The sequence below is a fragment of the Squalius cephalus genome, assembly GCF_949319135.1.
Source record: "Squalius cephalus genome assembly, chromosome: 2".
Classification (NCBI taxonomy): domain Eukaryota; kingdom Metazoa; phylum Chordata; class Actinopteri; order Cypriniformes; family Leuciscidae; genus Squalius; species Squalius cephalus.
Window position 1 is genome coordinate 26,880,356 of NC_137123.1, and position 10,320 is coordinate 26,890,675.

At 34.2% G+C, this 10,320-nt stretch overlaps 1 protein-coding gene across 10 annotated transcripts; it reads right to left on the minus strand.

The window, feature by feature from the left end:
- Positions 1-834: 834 nt before the first annotated feature.
- LOC307154350 (GTPase IMAP family member 7-like) lies at positions 835-9,779 on the minus strand. 10 transcript variants are annotated; one of them, XM_079864221.1, is made up of 7 exons: positions 9,372-9,779; positions 8,195-8,274; positions 7,757-7,813; positions 3,743-3,875; positions 3,127-3,251; positions 2,749-2,803; positions 841-2,617 (listed from the first exon to the last, which is right to left on the minus strand). In XM_079864221.1, the coding sequence occupies exons 3-7, from the start codon at positions 7,772-7,774 to the stop codon at positions 1,776-1,778; spliced, it is 1,173 nt and encodes a 390-aa protein (XP_079720347.1). In that variant the 5' UTR covers positions 7,775-7,813; positions 8,195-8,274; positions 9,372-9,779; the 3' UTR covers positions 841-1,775. The 10 variants fall into 10 exon arrangements, with proteins under 10 accessions (XP_079720351.1, XP_079720347.1, XP_079720354.1 ...); XM_079864225.1 differs by lacking the exon at positions 3,743-3,875 and having other exon boundaries at positions 835-2,617; positions 3,127-3,301; positions 9,618-9,779; XM_079864228.1 differs by lacking the exon at positions 3,743-3,875 and having other exon boundaries at positions 9,618-9,779.
- Between the last annotated feature and the right edge of the window lie 541 nt (positions 9,780-10,320).

Below are 10,320 nucleotides of genomic sequence, written 5' to 3' on the forward strand. Positions count from 1 at the left end.
GTACTTTGATAAAGTAAATACTTTAATTTAGTTTTTTTTTTTTTTTTTTAGATACTGCCTTGATTTTGATCACCTGAGATAAAATTCCACATAAAGTTTAATACTAAATCAATGGAGTAGGTAGGTATAGTGCTGCTAATCATAGTGCTGGATTATCATAGTGCTTGAAGGGGTCATAAACTGCATTTTTATTATTTTATATAGTTTCCTGAGGTGCACTTATGTTAGTATGATTTTTACATAAAACATTGTCATCATTTAGAAATACCCTGATTTGAACATTCTGTTTGAACTCTCAATCATCCTTTGTATAGCATGCATCCCTTAATTAATCTTTTGTGGACAAATGTGGGCACAAAGGTCTCAGGTGTGAACCCATTTTATTTTTTAAATAAACACCATATCACCATCTTCGATCAAATAAAATCTATCAATTTATGCAATTTTTTTGTGATTTTTTAGGTATTTTTTTATTTATTTACCTCTAAAAGTACCATATTTTTTATGTAAAATATGCTTATTTTTATGTTATATAATATTTATTTTACTTAAGGAAATAAAAAAACATTCCATTAGGTTCAGACAGCCAAAACCTAAAAATGTGGTGACTTTGGTGACATATGTTGGTATAAAAATATACAAATAACAAAATAACAAAAAAGCAAAAATATCAATAGCCAGATGACTGTAGTACTCAATGGCTGCATATAGGCTGAAATCTATAAAATCATTGTTATGTATTATAAGTTAAAATTGTAAAATGTTTTAAAAACCATTTGTGTTGGGTGAGACAAAGATGGCAAAATATATTTACAGACAAATATGACCATGCTATAAGGAAAAGACAGAGACATGATTTATTTCTAAAAATAACATAAAATTTCAATAACTCAAAATAATACCAAACCGGTAAGAATAAACAATAAACCTATCAACTCAAAAAATTTAATTGTAACAAACAGGTATGAATAAACATTGTACAAAAAGTTTTGTTTTGAAGCACCAACAAATCTTGCTGTAGGACTTTGATCTGACTCTGAAGAGTGTGAGTGTGTGTGAGTGTGAGTGTGTGTGTGTGTTGCACAGTGGCTGATTGGCACATTTTTTAAAAATTGCTCAGTTATTAGCTCATTCAATTCCTTTGTGTATTGTGAGTTGACTAGTTAAAAAAGGACAATGCTCAGTTATAGGCTCATTCAATGGCTTTCAATGCAATGCTTTTGTGGATGTGTTTTTGTGTGTGTGAGTGTGAGTGTTTGTCACATTGAGAATGTTGTATAGGCTCACCCCTTCACTTATGTGTATGATCTGCATTGTGTTGGATTTATTGATTTTTATTGGGAAAAAAATGTTTGCTCTAAATTATAGTATTAGTGAGGTCTCTTTCAGCTATCTTGCCAGCTGCTCATATTCATAGTTTAACTGCCTCAAGTGTGGCCCTCTGAGTTTCTAACATCTAAATTATATATATGTGATGGTTAATGATGATTGTGTTGAGTTGCAAGAGTAGGTAGCACGGCCGTTACAACACAAAACATACCATTTTAAGTTCCTGTTTTTGGTGTTATTTATTGATTTAAAAGTTTCCAGTCAGTGCAGAGATATAAAAGATTTTCTAAAACAGCTAGCAGGTTAATGACACAACCGTAGCACTTACAAACTACAAGTGTATTAAACATGGTGAAAATTAATTTTGCACAATTACAGTAAATCTCTGGGTGGATTTAAAATTTTCATGAAACTTTAAAAAAAATGCTGTGTCAAATGGGACTGAATTAAATAGGCCAAATATATTTTACTAGTCCCTTCAAATAACGGATGATCATCGTAAAATATGAATCGCTTCTCTCAGCCTCCTCTCTTGCCTGCTGCTCATAATCCTCATTCAGCTTTTTCTTTGCTTTTTCATAGTCCTCATCCTTAAACGTAGCCCTCAGTGCTACTAACTCCCTCAGTCTCTTCTCCTCTCTCTCCTTCAGGATTCGTCGTTTCTCTTCCTCAATCGCTCTCTCTACCCTTTCAAGCATCTCACTGGTGTAATGTTGTCCACCATTTCCAGTGACCATTTTATCAATCTGGTCGAGCAACTGAACGACCTGTTCAGGATTCTGTTCTTTATTGTTGAGCACATGGTATCTTCCACTGCATGTTCTGATGAAACTGAGCAGTTTTGGACTGTCCCGCACAAATGTGTGAATGTTCTTGTCCTGCAATCGATCTCCATGAGTGAACAGTGCCATGGTGTATGTGGAGGATACCTCACCAAAAATTGCTTGAATGATTTTAACAGCTTCTGCCTCTTCATCTGTGAATCTGCCCAGCTGAATCACAACTAAGAAGACATGCGGACCAGGAGCAGAGAGTGGAATACAGCGTTTAATTTTGTCAATGACCTCATCTGCAGTTAAGCTGGTGTCAAACAGACCTGGAGAGTCAATGACAGATACTTTTCTGCCATTTATTAAAGCATGAAACTTTTCACAATGTCCAGTCACAGAGGAGGATGATATCTCTGATTTAAAAACTTTTTTCCCCAGGATAGTGTTGCCTGTTGCACTTTTCCCCACTCCGGTTTTTCCAACCAGAAGGATCCGGAGCGGATCTCCTATCTGATACACTTTGCATTGAAAAGAATATTAAAAAATATTTCAAATGATTTTTTTTTTTTCATATAAAAAATTAAGTCATAATGCAACATTTACACAATATTTTTAAGCCACTGTTTGGGAGGGGGGAAAAAAACTTTACCTGTATCATCCGAATCCTGAACTGAAACATTTTGATGATTTTGTTGCCTAAACATCTGAAATGTATAAATGTATAAATGCAATATCAAATATTTAATTACATTTCCTCATTTAAAATAATGTATTGTCTTTAATCACTGTTCTAATACCAGTGCACCAAGTAATATCTTTCTTGATTGTTTAATTATTTATTAAACTAAATAAATGTTAGTTCAAATTTGTATGAATTTACTGAATTCATTACTGAATATTGAGTTGGTTGATTAAACAATTTCATTAGAAGTTGTAATAAATAAAAAAGATAGATGAAAACTGACACTTTTTTTTTTTTAACCAAAACATCACACAGAGTGTGTGACTTGAATTTTAAAATACATACCTGCAACGCTATTGCAGCAGAGACAACAATTATGCCAATGACTACAAGGTTATTGAAGGGAGATGAGACCCATGAGTTTGAGGTCTTTGTTGGTTTTGAAGGAGAATTTGCAGTGTCCTCCATAACTAGGCCAATGAGAGAGTGAGGTCAGAAATGTTGTTCTTGCTGTAAAATCCTAAGATACGAGTAAAACCAAGCATGGGTTTTGGCACAGTGTTTGAAATAAAGAAATGCGAAATGTAACATGCTCCTAGCCCCTCCACACTGATAGCGTCTTTTGAACACCTTACAACTTTGATATTGTATACTGGTCATTGCAAAATTGTCCTTTGCAAAGTTGCCTATTACACAAATGGTTTGTAAATGTAAGTTTCAATTACAAGAAATATGTTGTCTTAAAGGGTTAGTTCACCCAAAAATGAAAATTCTGTCATTAATTATTCACCCTCATGTCGTTCTAAACCCATAAGACCTTCGTTCATCTTCAGAACGCAAATTAAGATATTTCTGATGAAATACGAGAGCTTTCTGATTTCTTTGCACACAAAATGTATCTCGTCACTTATATTTAACACAACCATTTTAGTCACAGGGACTTTAACAATGTCTTTACTACCTTTTGGGTCTTGAAAGTTGCAATGACGTTTGCTGTCTATGGAGTAGTGTTGGCTCCGAGTCCACCTTTGTCGAGTCTGAGTCGAGTCCAAGTCCGAGTCCAAAGGGCGCAGAGTTGGACTTGAGTCCGAGTCCTTAACATACGAGTCGAGTCCGGCCAAGTCCACAAAGATTTAAATGATTTAAAATTGACCTTTCACAAAGATCCACCCCTCTTAATTACTGTTTCTACATCTGGCAAGCCTTTCCGCTCTGAATCCACACATCATGTTCTCACAGTGAAAAAAATATTGCAGAGCAAAGAGGACACTGACAATGCGCCAACAGACAAGACAGAGCAGGGTACTTTTGGTATGAAATTCAAACAATAAATACCCTTTTGTGGCGCTTTAATGTGTAGCGCCTTAATGTGTAGTTAGAGTTCACGTGAACTGATCATCTCTTAGTTATAGCACAAATTAAACATGAATGAACATCAGAACTGTAAAAAGATGTCAATACACCATTTTTCAAGTTCAAGTCCACTGACTTTAATCTACTAACTGGTTTGGTTCGTTTGTCGGACAAAAATGGCAGATATCTGCATTATGATTGGTCAGATCACCTGTCAATCAAACTCCTGTGAAAGGTCTCAACACTGAGCTCTTAAATTAATATTTTAACCTTTACAAAAGGATTGCAATGTGTTTACCTAAAGTCATAAGTTATACTTTTATCTACTTTATATCTTTCAGAATCTGCAAGGTCATGCTCAAGAATGTTAAGAGCCAGGGGTAAACTTTTTGAGCAAGATGATGGTGATGTGTACATTTTTCGTTAATATATGTTAATATCTTATTTAGCCTCTGAAGGGCAGTACTAAATTAATTAATAAATTTTTAAACAAAATAAGAACAATTCACACCAATCATCCCACTCAAAAGTTTACACCCTCTGGTGTTATCTTAATGGATGTTTCCTTCTTGAGCATCACTGAATGTTCGCAGCGTTTGTAATAGTTGTGTATGAGTCCCTCAGTTGTCACCAGTATGAAAAGATAGATCTCACAATCATAGTCAATGCTAGTAAGGAGTCAAATATTCAGAAGATTGTGCAGGAGCAGAAGGATTTTTCTGAAGGCCATTGGGCAGTTCAACTGTTCAGGACAAACAAGGGACTCATGCACAACCATTACCAAAAAAAAAAAAAAACAAGTTGTGGATCATCCAGGTAATGACACACAATATTAAAAATCAAGTGTATGTCTTGTTTTTTTGTCTTGTGGACTAGGCTATAGGCCTACTTAAATATCTGTTATGTGAAAAAGCTTTTTCTAATTTATGGAGATTCTGCAAGGTGTATGTAAACTTATGACTAAAGTGTAAATGTAACAAAAATCATAACATTATTAGACGCCAAAATGTTTCATTGGTCATCACGTTCTCATGTTCCTGTTGTACCTATCATCGCAATTTCATGACTCACACAGGACTATAATTATCACTCCTTATACTTTACAGTGTGAACGTATCCACTGGTCCTCTAGAAGCATGAAAAACAAAACTATTATTTAGATTGTCAATAGGGCTCCCTTTAAGCCATCACTTACTTACAGTGTTCTGCACTCTTATTCTGAACATTCATTTTGAGCGAATTCTCCGCATGGTGACAAGTTACACAATGCAAGTAGTTTTGTTTTGTTTTTGAATAATACTATATTGTGTCCTCCAGTGCCCGGATTCGATTGTACTCTGAAAATATTCAGAGTCTAAAATGTCAGAGTCCGTGTCAAGTCAGAGTACAAATTGACCCGAGTGCGTGACAAGTCCGAGTTCATTCAAAATTGGACTCGAGACCGAGTAGGCTCCCTCCACTCTACTATGGAGGGATCAGAAAGCTCTCGAATTTCAGCAAAAATATCTTATTTTGTGTTTTTAAGATGACTTGGTTTATCAAACTGTATCTACACACTAAATCCAATATTAAATAATTTACTCATACACTGTATTGTTTCCCATACACTGACATGGATAGATACACTTCCTGACATGGAATGGATAGATACGACATGGATAGATACACTTGACTGTCTGTTTGCGCTGCGCAAAGAAAAGAAAAGTATAACATGCTCTCACACGCTCTCTCTATTTTTTTTTAGAATTGTTGGGAGGAGTAAAATTTACATATGTGTTTTTTACAATTTACAAAAAACAGATGCATTTAGACGTGTTCAGTTTTGACTGGAATGCATCTCAGACAACCTCCTGAAGTGGTTTGAGTGATCAGATTTAAATCCATCTCGAATGTGTTTCCGAGGGCATTTACACCTGATCTTTTCACGATCGGATAGCTATCACATCTGAGAAAACGCAAGTGACCAGGTGTAAACAGGCCCTATATCACAACTAAAAGTGGTTTGAGTCTTCTTTTAAGTTCAGGTACAAGTCAATGCACAGACTTTTTCTTTGTTCAATTTGCACACTGAATATGGGGTGGCGCTCTTTACACTAGAAGTGCCAGAATTCCATAACTACTAGAACTGCCGCAAGCGGTCATTTTGACTGCTAGATTCCAAACTCTATATCTTTAATGATAAATACCCAATTGAGAGATTAATGCATTTATTGTATTAATATGTCTTTTAAAAACAAAACAACACCAAACTGTACATTTAAAACAAGTTTAATTATACATTTATAAATAAATAATATCCGTAGATGTCCTGAACAAAATGACGGAGTAGCCTATGTTTTCATGTTTACACTGTTCGATCGTGCCCGCGCCCGCCGACACACACACACACACACACACACACACACACACACACCATATTCAAGCATTGCAATCTTGACATTGCAGCCTGTTCATTATAGCCACAATAAAATATAATAATAAAATAGTCAACCTAACATAGAAAAATTCCACTGCTCTGTTTGTAGCCTAGTACAATTCGTACCATTTTGTGCGTGTGAAGAGGATGATTTTTTCCGTCGATATTGTAACGTGAGTGAAGTACAACGCCTATAATAAAGAGTAGTTTACCATCCAAATACATCGCAAATGTTGAAACATTTTGATTATAATTAGAAAGGCACGTGAGCCTAACGCCGCTTACTTTCACTTTCGCTTATAAAGTATTTCATTTTGGCTTGTTTATAGTTATTTTTTCATTCTTGTTCTGTTTTGGATATCATTACATTTAAATGATTTGTTGTTGAATATGTTTAGTGTATTTTTAACCACATTTTATTGTTGTGTATATTGGTATAGCCTATAATAATACGGCGAAATTCCGTGCGGTCATATGACCGTCTATGGCCGAAATAGGTAAATATGTTCATTTGTTTTTTTTCCTTATGTGTAATTTATATTAAAAACATTTTAAATGAAAATACAGACACTTTTAGGAAAAGTCAGGTACCAGCAGGATTGTATTTATTTTTTAAACAAAGTTATTGCAGATATAAAATTCAAAACGGTCAAAATGACCGCCATGGCAGTTCTAGTGTTAATTTTGATTGATGCACCAGATTGATGAACTTAACTTTCATTTTTCTTATTTCTTAAAAATGTTCTTACCCTAGCCTAGAGGGACCAAGGTCTATGTGGCTATTATTACCACCAGCTGTTATGGTTATTGTGTAGTATAATCCAAAGATGTGTGATGCAGAGAATGAACCAAGAACAAGAGACTTTAATAAACACAGAGAGTGATACACATTTAACAAACTTTAACACGGAACACAGAACCCTTGGATTCATAAACCATTACATACATAAATAAAGTCATTACCTAGGCCTATATGACTTCAAATAAATATTGTATATACTGTACCAACACTAAATCAAAGGTTTACTCTCTATGCATGTTCTATCTATCTTCTTTTTTCATTCTCCCAATCTCTGTGGTCCGATAAAAACTCGAATTACAGTTTGTAGCTATTAATACCACCTGCAATACTTTCAGCAAATAAGCCTATTTATAATTTTAAAAATACATTATTTTCATTATGTAAAAGTGGAAGTTAAAACTCACCTTTGATGTGGAGCTCATAAGAGTCTGGATGCCCGTGTAGTAATGTTATCCTCGCGCCTGATGAGGGGGAAATAATTGTGTTAAATATTCACAGTACACGGGGGTGCTGCTGCTGCTTCAGAGTAGCCTAAATGTAATGTCTGCATAAACAGCTCAAACTGTTCAAACTTAAATTTAATATTAAATCAACAAAAACATCAGTAACAACCCATATTAATGATATTAATTGTGAGAAACACACATTCATTAACTTATTAGCATTACCAACACGCTATTTCCGATACCGCATGGTCTTCATAGCATATCTGGCCAAACTCTGACCGAACTTTCAAAACTCTGTTCACAAACTCCTTCACGCTATAAACAATGACATTCCCACTTCACACTCTTTTCAACATATCAACAATACATTCAACATCGGATGTATACATTTCTTACCTGATGAGGAGAAAATAACTGTGTTAAATAATCACAGGACACGAGTCTCAATGTCTTGTGTAGCGAGCCCCTTTCCCTTTCTGTGAACGATCAGGGAAAAAAGGGAAAAGCAATCGAGTGATCAGCTGGTGGTCCAATAAACTGGGCCAGAAAAAAAATCGATCATCATACATTAGGAAGAGTAATGCATACTATAAAGTATGGAATTCCAAAGCTGCCAATATTAAAAATAAATAAATATACATAAATAAATATACAAATAAATGTAAAAAAGAAATAAGAAATAAATATATATATAAATAAATATACATAGAAAAGCAAAAAAACGAAAATAAATAATTATTTACACATTTATTTCCTTATTTATGTATATATTTATTTTTTTCCATATTTATTTATTTATTCTTGTATTTATTTCTACATTTATTCATTTCTACATGTAAATGCATAATAAATGTATAAATAATTCTTTATTTTCGGTTTTTTGCTTTTCTATGTATATTTATTTATATATATATTGATTTCTTTTTTCTTTTTTACATTTATTTGTATATTTATTTATGTATTTATTTATTTTTAATATTGGCAGCTTTGGAATTCCATAATAAAGTACATTCAAGAGTAATGCATTCAAATACACTCATTTTTTTGTCACATTAATTTAATACACTACTTTGTTGAAGCTTATTTATGTTACACTCTGCTTGGTTCAAACTTATTTCTGTACCCACCACACCTGCTAGCCTGCTATACTATTTACCTGCTAGAGTAAATAGCATATATCACTATTTGCACTTTTCATTAGGGAGAGTTTTGTTTACATAGGTTGCCAGCCCTCTTTTCAAATAATGATCCACTAACTTGGTAAATGTGTTTGCTTCTTCATACCCACACAACTGAAGAAAAGGAATTTTAGGAAAATAGCAGTACATTTAATACAGATATTAAAATATCATGCAAAAATCAGATTTGCCCTCTCTTTTTACATTCTTCAGACTTTAGCTTTCCTTCATAGGCGTAAATCGCAGGAAAATATCATTAAAAAAACACATTGTATATTGTAAACAATAATGATATACTTAAAAAATAATTGTCTTAGTAGATAAATTTTACAAACGCAAATAGGGCAAACAATGCTTTTTAAGTTTAGAAACATTTTGAGTCCTCCCTCTCTTGCCTCACAGTGGTTTGGTCCACCGCGCACCTCACCAACACAAGTCCGATGGGAGAGAATTAAGTTCTTCAGCAGTTGTGGAACTCCAGTAAGTAGGCTGTTAAAGGCCCCCCGAAATCAAAATTTAAGTTGTTTAGGTTTTAGTATGAATATGTTAGCCGCCCTTAAGGTTATGAATAAGCTGGTGTGTTCCAAAACAATGACAAAATTCGCATAAGTTATAAGTATTCAAAACCAACAGTCTCTCACTTCTGCTAAAATGATTTTTATGCTTCTGTCCAATCAAATGCTCTCTAAAATCCCACCCCCTATGCTATAAATATCACCTGGCCAAAGCGACCTTGACACATCAGGAAGCAATATGAGTTGGAGATGTGTGTTCAGTTGCTCAAACGCTCGAGTTTTATTCCGTTTCCAACTGTACGTTGGTTAAGAATGAAATGGCTAGAATTTATTCACACCTCTACTATTGAATCCAACTTATCTTCCAAGGTGCTGCCGAGTACGAATTGCTAATTAAACTAAATGCTATTGGATATTTGAAAAGGGGGAGGGGCCATTCAATATGGCCTTTAAGGCTATTTTATTCACTTTAAACAGGAGATTCTTTTTCCTTTAATACAGATGATGCTGAGTTATTAATAAATGAGTCATGACAAAAAAATTATGATAACCAATGTATTTTTCCATGAGTCCGATATTTTAGTGATTATTGTTTGGTAGCTTGTTACCAAACAAGTCACCCACTACAACTAACATGGTGATAAGCCTTTGTAATATTGTAGATCTACCGCTGTGCTGGGTTTTGCTCACTATGATGTTAAGTGGCAGTCTGGCAGATCAGTGGGGCTTGCTGCAGTTGGAAGTAAGAGATGTCCTCTGTCCCAGACGGAACCTAAAATACTATGTGAAAGAAGCAAGATAATTTAATAAATATAATATTACCGCGTGG

What these genes read in the sequence shown, in the direction of transcription:
- LOC307154350 (XM_079864221.1), bottom strand. An exon ending in CAACTTTCAAGACCCAAAAG is followed by an intron (nt 3,252 to 3,742) that starts GTAGTAAAGACA and finishes TCATTGGCCTAG; the next exon opens with TTATGGAGGACACTGCAAAT. An exon ending in TCAGGATTCGGATGATACAG is followed by an intron (nt 2,618 to 2,748) that starts GTAAAGTTTTTT and finishes TTCAATGCAAAG; the next exon opens with TGTATCAGATAGGAGATCCG.